The sequence below is a fragment of the Pongo pygmaeus genome, chromosome 15 (assembly GCF_028885625.2).
Source record: "Pongo pygmaeus isolate AG05252 chromosome 15, NHGRI_mPonPyg2-v2.0_pri, whole genome shotgun sequence".
Taxonomy (NCBI): domain Eukaryota; kingdom Metazoa; phylum Chordata; class Mammalia; order Primates; family Hominidae; genus Pongo; species Pongo pygmaeus.
The window spans coordinates 73,088,855-73,102,249 of NC_072388.2; the positions used below are offsets into that span (position 1 = coordinate 73,088,855).

Consider the following 13,395-nt stretch of genomic DNA (forward strand, 5'->3'; position numbering starts at 1 on the left):
GTGGACAGATCATTTGAGATCAGGAGTTCGAGACTAGCGTGACCAATATGGTGAAATCTCGTCTCTACTAAAAATACAAAAATTAGCTGGACTTGGTGGTGCACACCTGTAATCCCAGCTGCTTGGGAGGCTGGGGCAGGAGAATCGCTTGAAACCAGGAGATGTAGGTTGCAGTGAGAGGAAATCGCCACTGTACTCCAGCCTGAGCAACAAAGCAAGACTCCATCTCAAAAAAAAAAAAAAGGATTGCTCTCCCACATTGAATTTTCTTACTTTCCTTATTTATTTTTTTTTATTGAAATAAAAATATTAGAGATGGGGTATCACTATGTTGCCCAGGCTGGTCTCAAACTCATGGGCTCAAGGGATCCACCTACCTCAGCCTCCAAAAGTGCTGAGATTACAGGTGTGAGCCACTGCACCCAGCCGAATTTTCTTAATTTCATGTATGACTAATTTTCTCTTCTAATCATTTCATTTTTCTTGAATTGTTACTATTCTCTCCCAACTTTTCTTTTTTTAATGACATTGAGCTCTCCTCTTCCTGTCTTCCATTAGCACCTTTCCTAACAACCTTATTTGTTCTTCAATTGTTATTTATGCTTGTCTTCTCAACTAAATTGTAAGGCCCTTGTAGTGAACTCAGGGACTGTTTTATATTACTTCTGTATATTACAGAATAGGACTATACAAATGCATGTTGAATAGATGGAATCATTTTATATTTACAAAATAAGAAAATGGAAACATAGCCATCAAAGCAGTCAAGGAACAGGTAGGCACTTACCCTTTCTTTTCTCTCTTGCTACCTTCTTTTTTGTTGTTGTTTTGAAACGGGGTCTGGCTCTGTCTCCAGGCTGGAGTACGGTGGTACAATCTCAGCTCATTGCAGCCTCAACTTCCTGGGCTCAAGCCATCCTTTCACCTCAGCCTCCAGGTAGCTGGGACTACAGGTGCACACCACCATGCACGACTAATTTTTGTATTTTTGTAGAGACGGGGTTTCACCGTATTGCCCAGGCTGGTCTCAAACTTCTTACCTCAAGCAATCCATCCACCTCTGCCTCCCAAAGTGTTTGGGTTACAGGCGTGAGCCACTGCACCCAGCCTCCATTGCTACTTTTTCAGAAGCTATTAATAGTCTGCCAGTTGTCTCTTGCTCTCTAGAAAGAATATAGCTAACATTATAAATGTAAAAACAAAACCAAAGTAGGAGTGGGGGGGATGACAAAACAATTATAATCATGGAAAAAGCTAAAGACGTCTGAAGTGAAAAATAAATATGGAGAGAAGGTACTTTAAGGTTAATGATGGTTTTAATGTACTCTGGCTTTTCTTTCGAAACCCTACTAAAACAATTTTTTTAAAAAAGATAAGAGCCCTCAAGGAGAGAACAAGAGAGATGACAACAGCAGCAAGATTTTGGAAGGTGGAAAGTATGTGAATTTAGCAAGCCTATGAAAAATAATACTAAAGTGAGGAAAACCAAGAACCAAGGCAGTTCACGAAACTTCAAAGGCTGAAGATTGGTGGTACAGGTGAAAGGGGAGATGGCTTAAATAAGGAGGATTAAAGTGTATTTAGGAGTCACATACCTATATCACCTGCTTTATTCTCTCCCACAAAAGACTGGAGCTTTATTCTCTAAAGGTTAAAACACAATGGTTACTCAACCGGTGGATACTAGCCCAGTGGAAGATGAGGTCTGTACTGAATTTTTTTTTTTTTTTTTTGAGACAGAGTCTCATGCTGTCGACCAGGCTGGAGTGCAGTGGCGCAATTTCGGCTCACTGCAAGCTCTGCCTCCCAGGTTCACGCCATTCTCCTGCCTCAGCCTCCCCAGTAGCTGGGACTACAGGCGCCTGCCACCATGCCTGGCTAATTTTTTGTATTTTTAGTAGAGACGGGGTTTCACCGTGTTAGCCAGGATGGTCTCAATCTTCTGACCTCATGATCCACCTGCCTCGGTCTCCCAAAGTGCTGGGATTACAGGCATGAGCCACTGCCCCCAGCTGTGGTTTTTTTTTTTTTTCCTTTTGAGACAGGGTCTCACTCTGTCACCTAGGCTGGAGTGGAGTGACATGATCTCAGCTCACTGCAACCTGTGTCTCCTGGGTTCAAGGGATTCTCCCATCTCAGCCTCCTGAGTAGCTGGGAGTACAGGCAGGCGCCACCACGCCCAGCTAATTTTTATATTTTTTGGTAGAGACAGGGTTTTACCATGTTGTCCAGGCTGGTCTCAAACTCATGACTTCAAGTGATCCGCCTGCTTCGGGCTCCCAAAGTGCTGGGATTACAGGTGTGAGCCACTGTGCTGGGCCTATTTTCTTATTAAACATTGGTTAGCCTTGTTTCCATAAATGTTACAATATCCAGTCTCTGTCCCTCCGATTACCTATTTCACCAAATTTTTTTTTTTTTTTTTTTTTTTTTTTGAGATAGAGTTTTGTTCTTCTTGCCCAGGCTAGGGTGCAATGGCACGATTTCAACTCACTGCAACTTCCACCTCCCGGGTTCAAGCAATTCTGCTGCCTCAGGTTCCTGAGTAGCTGGGATTACAGGCATGCGCCACCATTCCCGGCTAATTTTGTATTTTTACTAGAGATGGGGTTTCTCCATGTTGATCAGGCTGGTCTCGAACTCCTGACCTCAGGTGATCGGCCTGCCTCGGCCTCCCAAAGTGCTGGGATTACAGGCGTGAGCCACTGCGCCCAGCTATTTCATCTATTTTTAACAATTAAGTTATTTTTTATTTTTTTTAAGACAGAGTTTTGCTCTTGTTGCCCAGGTTGGAGTGCAATGGCGCGATCTCAGCTTATCGCAACCTCCGCCTCCTGGCTTCAAGCGATTCTCCTGTCTCAGCCTCTAGAGTAGCTGGGATTACAGACATGCGCCACCACGCTGGCTAATTTTGCATTTTTAGTAGAGATGGGGTTTCTCCATGTTGGTCAGGCTGGTTGCGACCTCCCAACCTCAGGTCATCCGCCCACCTTGGCCTCCAAAAGTGCTGGGATTATAGGCATGAGCCACCACGCCCGGCCAAGATCTTTAAATTAAAACGTTATTGCTCACATATTTTCAGTTTTGTGTTATGAAATCTGTGTGCCCAAACAATCCAAAATATATACTTCATTTTCTGGGTGGGAAGCAACTATATTTCTGTCTCATGATGGGAAATAGAACCCAAATTCAAGGCTTTAGAAATATGTTGATCACACAGTTTGATTAAGGAATTTCACTTTTTCTCATCTTTGTCCCTTGGTGTAAGTGGTATTTTCCTGAATATGTAGCTGGATTGCAATTCACTTGGGAAAAAATAAAATTCTATGCCAATTTTCATTATTAAGGTCCTCTAAATATTGACCTCTGGTAATTGGTAGGTTTTGGTGGATGGAATTTTACTTTTTTGACATGACATTGAATTGTACATTTAGCACTGGGCCTGGGTGTTCTCTCTGGGGAGAGTGGAATTGATGGTTCTTTTTTCTGTCAGTCCCAGGTGGCCTGTCAGGAGAGCAGGTGTTGCTGGGATGGTGCATACATTCAAGAGTCATAGTGCAAATCTCATCAAGGCATGTATCCCCAAATCACTCAGGCTGGTATCTCTCCTGGGGAAGAGGCCAACACTGGCCTCTGCTGCTTTTTTTTTTTTTTTTAGAAAAAGAAAGAAAAACTAATTATCAACCTGCAGCAAATGTCATTCAACTCAAATCCATGAAGGATAAAAGCACAGGAGACAAATGTTCCTGGAGACAGGGTTGAGCTGTCACTTGTCTTTTTAATGGATTGTTGTTTGGCTGTAGAATCACATGTTATTTCATCTAATTGTGTATTTCATCTGAAGAAATACTGAATAGAATTGTACCATTTTTATAACCCCTCTGGGTTTGAACAGAATCCTAGCATCAAGGAAGATATAAGAGGTTATTTTAATTGCTCTTAAAACATTCAGGGGACGGGTGTCTATTGACTTAGTCAATACTCGGCTAATGTTGGCCAGGCTGGTCTTGAACTCCTGACCTCAAGTGATCCACCCGCCTCAGCCTCCCAAAATATTGGGATTACAGGTGTGAGCCACCATGCCTGGCCTATGTCCCGAAATTCTTAACATGTGACCCAATTCACTCAGGTTTTAGATTAAGTATGTTTCCTTTTACTCTAAATGCTATTTGACAAGTGAAGTATTGTCTGTAATACTTCACCTATTTTTTCTTTTTTCAGTTTTTATATTTTTTATAGAGATGGGGGGGTCTCACTATGTTGCCTAGGCTGGAATTGAACTCTTGAACTCAAGCAGTCCTCCTGCCTCAGCCTCCTGAGTAACTAGGACCACAGGTGTAAGCCAGTGAGCCTGGCTTCCTTTCTTTTACTTACAGTTATTATATTCCATTTTATCTACCTTGACGACACCATGGGCAGTTGGGCAGTGATCCTTGTTACATTTCGGAGGGCAGAATTAGGAAAAATGAGGAGAAGTTAGAGAGAGGTTGGATTTTGTTTTGGGGTTTATTTGTTTTGCCACACTCTTGGAAGAACTTTCCAAATGTCCAAAAATTAAATGGACCCTCAAAAAGTACTGAGTTTCCTATCAGTGGTAATGCTCAGGCAGAGCTCTGCAACTAACTATACAATGTTATGAGATACTGCAGGTTATTAGGTGGGAATTTAGATCAGATATTCTTTTCAACTATAAGAATTAAGGATTCTATTATTTTTGCTTTCAACAGAAGATATACAAAATAAACAGCTAGTGTGCATCTTGAATTGCACCATTGTTTATAATATTTCTGTTTATTTTTAATCTTACAGTCCTCTCTGTTATAACAGTTATTACTTATTAATGGAGATAGCAATGCTATTAGTACTTGTCTTGAATTAGTAAGTGTTCTGATAGAAAAATTAACCAGCTTTGCCGGGCACGGTGGCTCACGCCTGTAATCCCAGCACTTTGGGAGGCCGAGGCGGGTGGATCACGAGGTCAGGAGATGGAGACCATCCTGGCTAACATGGTGAAACCCCATCTCTACTAAAAATACAAAAAATTAGCCAGGCGTGGTGGTGGGTGCCTGTAGTCCCAGCTACTCAGGAGGCTGAGGCAGGAGAATGGCGTGAACCCAGGAGGCGGAGCTTGCAGTGAGCAGAGGTTGTGCCGCTGCACTCCAGCCTAGGTGACAGAGCGAGACTCCGTCTCAAAAAAAAAAAAAAAAAAGTAACCAGCTTTTCAAACAGCATTTAGAGTAAAAGGAAACATACTTAATCTAATACCTGAGTGAACTGGGTTACATGTTAAGAATTTCTGGACATAGGCCAGGCGTGGTGGCTCACACCTGTAATCCCAACACTCTTTAGGAGGCTGAGGCAGTCGGATCACTTGAGGTCAGGAGTTTGAGACGCCTGGGCATGGTGGCGTGTGCCCAGCTACTTGGGAGGCTGAGGCAGGAGAATTGCCTGAACCTGGGAGGCGGAGTGTGCAGTGTGCCGAGATCGCGCCACTGTACTCCAGCCTGGGCAACAGAGTGTGAATCTTGTCTCAAAATAAAAAAGAATTTCTGGACAGAAAGGAATGTTAAAATTTGGAAACTGTCTGTTTTATGGGCCTTGAAAATGAACACATTTTCATATCTGGAATGACTCATTGACTTGAGCCTTACCTTAGTGACTGTTTCTAAAATGTCTTCTTTTCACACATCCCCAGTCCACATTTCTTTTTCTATTGTTTCAAGAGAAGTTCCCTTTTACCAGTAATACCTAGAGTATCTTGAGCAAACCTTCTTCTTTAATATCAAAATCCTTTGTGTCTCTTTTCTCCTCCCTTTTTCCCAATTCCAAGAAGTATCCTTTCTCTTAAGAGTTACCTTCCTTTTCTGTGTATTCTGGTTGCTGTTTTCTGGTGACTTGTAAGGGACCTTCAGCCTTATTTCCGTGTTTTTTCCTCTCTCTCCAGCATCATAAGTCTATTCCTCTTCCAACATCATTTTCTCTCCAACATTTCCAGTGGAAGGGATCTCATTTCCATTGCCAGACAATTAGAATTATCCCAATAGAATTCTCCCATCTCTTACTTCTCTTAATTTATAGCCACAGTTGTTATTTATGATGTTAGTTGCAATACAGAAAGAAAGCAAATTTCTCTCACACATAAATAGTTCAATGTATTTGAAGAGATCTGTCATAGTACCCCCTTTTAAAACTTGTTCATGTTGCCAATCATGTGTTTCTGTTTTTTCAAAATTAGAGCTTATATTATGCCTCAGACACTATTAGATTGTAGGATCTCAAAGACAAAACATCTGTGAGATACTTATCCAGTGAGGGACAGGCATGTAATCAGATAACTGTATTTCAGTGTAAAAGAAGTTTGTATGAGGTTCATGGCTGACATGATGGAAGGAATAAGCAGCTCTGCCTGAGTGGGGGTTTCAAGAAAAGCTTCACAGAAGAGACACTTGAAGCTGGGTCTTGAAGAGCACATAAAAATCTGCCAGATGGACATCAGCAGTGCTGGAATACGAAAGAGGGAGGAGTGATGGGCCTGTTTAAGTAATTAGAATAACGTGGACAGGAACAGAAGTGTGAAGTCACATGGTGCATTTGAAGACCTGCTAGTTGTTCCTGTGTAGCAGAAGCATATGGAAGAAAAGCAAGAGACGAAGTTGTTCATTAGATGTGAGCTCCATGAGAGCCAGGACCTCACCTGGCCTATTCATTATTGTATCCACATTGCCTGGTGCATAACAGATGCTTAGTAAATACCCAGTGAATAAATAAATAAAGAGGTAGGTAAGGGCCAGATCTAGAAGTGATTTTTATCTAAATTCCACAAAGACTGACTTTTTTTTGCTCTTTTAGGACTTGTATATCTTCTATAGGTTCTTAAGCATAATTATTAATGGGCATTTTTTCCCTTTTTGTGTTTTTTTGGGGTAAATATGAACTATTAAATTATTTGATTACCTGCCAGAACTCATAGTGCCACATTTTGCCAAATTACCAACCTCAAAAAAAAAATGGAAATAATTTTTATTGAGGTGAACTCTATAATACCCTGTTTAACTTTATAGAAGTTGCCTTGGAGTTTAAATGTTCCATTTTCTCCCTGATTAAAAAAGGAAGAGATAGAAAAGTTAGAGGTTTTTTTTTTTTTTTTAGTTTGATGTTTCATATTAGACTACAGTGTGATATAGTATAGTTTCTATAAGCAGTAGAAACTATAAAGATAGATATAAACTGTCCAAAATTAAGTACTGAGAGAAAAATATTAAAAGCAAAATTAATAGAACCTCAGTGGGACAATATCAAGCAGTTTAACATACATGTAACTAGAGTTCCAGAAGGAAAGGAGTTAGATACAGGCCAGAAAAAAAAAATATTTAAAGACATAAATGATCCCAGGCATGGTGGTTCACACCTGTAATCCCACACTTAGAGATACTGTGGCTGGTATATTGCTTGAGCCCAGGAGTTTGAGACAAGCCTAGGCAACATATTGAGACTCCGTCTGTACCAAAAAAAAATTAGCTTAGTGTACTCTGTATCTTTAACATGTTTCTGAAAAATTCTGCCATTAAATGAAAGGTACTGGCCAGGCATAGTGGCTCATGCCTATAATCCTAACACTTTGAGAGGCTGAGGTGGGTGGATCACTTGAGCCCAGGAGACCAGCCTGGGCAACATAGCAAGACCCCATCTGTAAAAAAAAAATTAGCCAGATGTGGTGGCACGCACCTATAGACCCAGCTACTTGGGAGACTGAGGCAGGAGGATTGCTTTGAAGGTCAAGGCTGCAGTGAGCTGCAATTGTGACACTACACTCCAGCCTAGGTGACAGAGTGAGAGCCTGTCTTTAAAAAAAAAAAAAACCCAAACAAAAGTCTATTGTATTTTTTACACCAGAAACAATTAGAAAATAATGTTTCAGAAAGATGATTTTCCCAATCGTAGTAAGAATATAAAGTACATTAAGTTTTAATCTACAAAAAATTTTAGTAGAAAAAAATTGTAAATTTTGTTGACAGGCATTAAAGAAAACCTAAATAAATGTTATGAACTAGAAGGAAAATAAAAGCCATTATACTAGAAATTTAGTAAAAGAATGTTGTCTAAAAAGTAATGAACAGTTATATGAGCAAAGTCAGAACTTACATAGACCTAGAAATAGGAAAATGAATTTAGATCCAATATTATTTCATGTCTGTCTTCATTTTAATATTTTAATTCTTTTTTTTTTTCTTTTTTTTTTTTTTGAGACAGAGTCTTGCTCTGTCACCCAGTCTGGAAAGCAATGGTGTGATCTCGGCTCACTGCAACCTCCGCCTCCCAGGTTCAAGCAGTTCTCCTGCCTCAGCCTCCCAAGTAGCTGGGATTACAGGCATGTGCCACCAAACCTGTCTAATTTTTTGTATTTTTAGTATATATGGGATGTTGCCATATTGGCCAGGCTGATCTCTAACTGACCTCAGATGATCTGACCACCTCGGCCTCCCAAAGTGCTAGGATTACAGGCATGAGCCACCGCGCTCGGCCCATTTTAATTCTTAGAGCAAACTTAAGTCATATTTCTTGGGAAATTTGTGTCTGTAATGTTTGAAACATTGAATGCTGTTTCTTCACTATTGTAAGGCTTTGTCCATTTCCCTAGCTTTTCTGTGCTCCTGCATTCTTCTGTTACAGCACTGTCATATTATATTATAATAGTATATGTATCTCTAGTCTGTGAACTCCTTTTACATCAGGGACCATGGGGAGATAACTGTAGCAAAACCATTAAGAACACAGGACCTGGAGATAATGCCACCCGGATCCAGTGCTGCCTCTGCCATTTACTGGTGGTGTAATCTTGAACAAGTTAGATAACTTCTCTCTCTCAGTTCCTTCATTTATAAAATGAGAATAATAAATTATATCTACTTATAGGGGGGTTGTGAGAATTTTAAGTAATAATACATGTTAAGTGAACATAATCATTAAGAAATGTTAATAATTATGGTTCTTAGCTGTTCCATAGCACAAACTCTTCACTGCGTGTGCTCTAAGTTTGATCGATGTATAATAAACAGATTAGCATTACAGTGGTGTCAGTTGCAACTTAGGACTGAGCAGGTTATGTGATGTGATGTGTGGAGCAGGTACAACTTGTTTTCAGTAAGAGGTAAGAAGTATAACATCAAGACAGCACCAAAGAAAGATGGCCTTTACTGGAGCCAGTGAGCACTTTGCCTCATTAACATAATATGAATGTAGTTAGATCAGAAAATGTTCTACTTAAATAGCCACACAGGACTGAATGGCAACCAGGTAACTAGTGTGGTGATTATGGAGGTTCTTATGGGCCGTTTGAGAAATTATGCCATCAGAATAAGTGTGCTAACTTGTTTAGTGAGTTTCTGAATATTTTAATCTCTTCAAATTGTGAATGCAAAAAAGTTTAGAACTCCTAATCCTGTATAAAATTGTAACCAATAAATATGTATTGAATGAACCAATTAAAAAAAGAAACTATCAATATTATTTCTCAGTATCTTTCAAGTGTAGCACAATACTGACATAGAACCTATAATTAAATGCTTTTTGTATAAAAAGCATTCTGTTGTTCATGATCTGAATTTGGATTGCTGATTTGGTTATTACTTAGCCAATTATTTACATGTACTAAGGATTACTTAGTGTCTTTTTGTGTGTTTTGTTTTGTTTGTTTTTTGAGACAGAGTTTCGCTCTTGTTGCCCAGGCTGGAGTGCAATGGCATGATCTCAGCTCGCCGCAACCTCTGCCTCCCGGGTTCAAGCGATTCTCCTGCCTCAGCCCCCTGAATAGCTGGGATTACAGGCATGCACCACCACACCTGGCTAATTTTGTATTTTTAGTAGAGACAGGGTTTCTCCATGTTGGTCAGGCTCGTCTTGAACTCCCAACCTCAGGTGATCCGCCTGCCTTGGCCTCTCAAAGTGCTGGGAGTATAGGCATGAGCCATCGCGCCTGGCCTGGATTACTTAGTTTTTATAGCAACATTAATCTTTCATTTTGTGGATTTTGATATGTTTAAATATACAGCTTTGTTAAATGTTTTTGTATTTAATGCATTTGCATTCAACTAATCTACTTATTTTAAATCTAATTGTATCCTGACTTCCTGGCATGAGTGGTTAAACAAAAGGAATATTTTTCAAATAATTATTCATAGTATCTAAATAACCTAAGTACTGTACTTTTAAGTCAAAATATAGTATCTTTGTTATGAAAAAGAGTGCAGCATAAATACAAATTCTGATGTTATTTGAATTTAAACAGAATTGAATTTATGAAGTATTTTTTTCTTTAATTATATGGCAGTAATGTCCCAATGCTCAAATCTTTTATCCAGACCATTGATTAATTAGATTTTCTGCCAGTTCTCTTGCAAGAACAAAGCCAGAAGGACAGGGCAAGCTTCCTTTGTGCTTCAGGATAGAGGTAAGAGGTGCCATTGTCTTTAGTGAAGAAACCCAGGTTCTGTTGCCATAGATCTCCTCTTTGTGAATGAAGTCTTTCTATCAGGGGTTTGACTTGAACCTGAAGGTCTTTTTATGCCTCTGCATTTAATTTTTGCTCAGCTCTAGACATTGCCCACTTTTAAAAGGAGCTTTATTGAGATATTTTCCACATACAATAAAATTCACCCACTTGAAGTGTACAAGTCAATGGGTTTTTAATACAGTCATATGTTGCTTAACTCTGGGGATATGTTCTCAGAAATTCAACATTAGGTGATTTCATTGTGTGAACATCATAGTGTATTCTTACACAAACCTAGATAGTATAGCCTACTACACACCTAGGCTATATGGTATAGCCTATTACTCGTAGGCCACAAACCTGTACAGTATGTTACTATGCTGAATACTAGAGGCAGTTGGAACACATCAGTAAGTATTGATGCATCTAAACATAGAAAAGGTAGAGTAAAGATACTGTATAGCTGGGCATGGCGACGGGCACCTGTAGTCCCAGCTACTCAGGAGGCTATGGGGTGGGAGGATTGGTTGAGCCCAGGAGTTCTGACCTGTAGTGTGCTATGCCAGTCAGGTATCTGCACTAAGTTCAGCATCAATATGGTGACCTTATGGGAGCAGGGGCTACCAGTTTGCCTAAGGAAGAGTGAACCAGCCCACGTTGGAAACTGAAGGTCAGAACTCGTGTTCTTATCACTAGCGGGATCATGCCTGTGAATAGCTGCTGCACTCCAGCTTGGGCAACAAAGTGAGACCCCTTCTCTTAAAAAAACAAAAACTAAAACAGTATAATACATTTGAAAAAAAAAATGGTACACCTAGCCTGGGCAACATGTCAAGGTCCCATCTCTGCAAACAAATTAAAAAATTAGCCAGGTATGGTGGTGCATGCTTGTGGACCTAGCTACTCAGGAGGCTGAGGCAGGAGGATCACTTAAGCCCTCAGTTAAGGGAAGTCGAGGCTGCATTGAGCCATGATCACACCACTGCACTCTAACCTGGGTGACAGAGTGAAACCTTGACTCAAAGAAAATAATAATAATAATAATAATAACAATAATAATAATAATAATAATAATGTACACGTGTATAGGGTACTTACCATGAGTGGAACTTATAGGACTGGAAGTTGCTCTGGGTGAGTCAGTGAGTGAGTGGTGAGTGAATATGAAAGCCTAGGACATTACACTACTGCAAACTTTATAAACACTATACAATTAGGCTATACTAAATGTATTAAAATATGTTTCTTTGATAATAAATTAACCTTAGCTTACTGTAACTTTTTTACTTTATAAACTTCTAATTTTTTTTTTAACTTTTCAACTCTTTTGTAATAGCACTTAACTTAAAACACAAGGCTGGGGCACGGTGGCTCATGTTTATAATCTCAGCACTTTGGGAGGCCAAGGTGGGAGGATCAGTTGAGCTGAGGAGTTCAGGGTTGCAGTGAGCCATGATCAGGCCACCATACTCCTGTCCGGGCTATGTAGCGAGGCCCCAGGATCACTTGAAGCCAGGAGTTCAAGACCAGCCTGGGCAATATAGCAAGACCCTGTCTCTACAAAAAAACATAGAAATTAGCTGAGCATGGTACTGTGTGCCTGAGGTCCCAGCTATTTAAGAGGCTGAGGTAGGAGGATCGCTTGAGCCCAGGAGTGTGAGGCCGCAGTAGGCTATAATCACACCACTGCACTCCAGCCTGGGTGGCAGAGCAAGATCCCATCTCTTAAAACACACACACACACACACACACACACACACACCCATTATACAGCTATACCAAAGTCTTCTCCTTCTTTATATCCTTTTTCTATAAGATTTTTCTATTTTTAAAATCGTTTAGGCCAGGTGCAGTGGCTCACACCTGTAATCTCAACATTTTGGGAGGCTGAGGCAGTAGGATCACTTGAGTTGAGGAGTTCAGGATTACAGTGAGCCATGATCAGGCCACTGCACTCCTGCCTGGGTGACATAGTGAGGCCCAGTCTCTAAGACACAAACACACACATTAACCTAAGACTACACATGGTTAGGATCATGGGCATTACTGTCTTCTATCTCCACATCTTGTCCCACTGGAAGGTCTTCAGAGGCAGTAACACACATGGAGCTGTCATCTCCTATGATAACAGTGCCTTCTAGAATACCTCCTGTAGGAGCTGCCTGAGGCTGTTTTACATTATAATTATTGAGATTGAGCCATGCTCTGTCACCCAGGCTAGAGTGCAGTGGCGCGATCTCGGCTCACTGTAACTTCCACCTCCTGGGTTCAAGCAATTTCTGGCTAGTTTTTCTATTTTTAGTAAGAGACGGGGTTTCACCATGTTGGCCAGGCTGGTCTTGAACTCCTGACCTCAAGTGATCCGCCTGCCTTGGCCTCCCAAAATGCTAGGATTACAGACATGAGCCACTGCACCCAGCTATAGTTAACTTTTTTTTTTAATAAGTAGAAATACTTTCTAAAATAATGACAAAAAGTATAATAAATACATAAACCAGTAATATTGTCATCTATCATTATCAAGTATTATGTACTATACATAATTGTGTGTGCTGAACTTTTATATGACTGTCAGCGCAGTAGGTTTGTTTACACCAGCATTACCACAAACACATGAGTAATGCGTTGCACTATGACGATGTTACAACAGCTACAACATCCCTAGGAGACAGGAATTTTTAAGTTCCATTATAATCTTATGGGACCACCATCATGTATGTGGTTCATTGTTGGCTGAAATTTTATGCAGCACATGATTATATTTACAGAATACTTCAGCTATCAGCACAGTCTAATGTTTTAATATTTCTATCATCCCAAAAGAAACTCCATATCCATTTGAGTCATTCCTTATTCCTCCTCACTCCCCCCACCTGCCCTGCTAGACCAAAGTAACCACTAACCTA

At 40.3% G+C, this 13,395-nt stretch overlaps 1 protein-coding gene across 2 annotated transcripts in view; it reads left to right on the forward strand.

Moving 5' to 3' along the window:
* Positions 1–13,395, forward strand: part of LIN52 (lin-52 DREAM MuvB core complex component) — a 118,219-nt gene that overhangs the window by 80,188 nt on the left and 24,636 nt on the right. Inside the window, exon 6 of one of the 2 annotated variants that reach the window (XM_054447874.2) lies at positions 8,251–9,484. The exons of the other annotated variant lie outside the window; for it this stretch is intronic. Coding sequence (XP_054303849.1) covers positions 8,251–8,252 — 2 coding nt within the window. The 3' untranslated portion in view covers positions 8,253–9,484. Of the gene's footprint in view, positions 1–8,250; positions 9,485–13,395 lie in introns of those variants that run through there. 2 annotated transcript variants of the gene reach the window in all.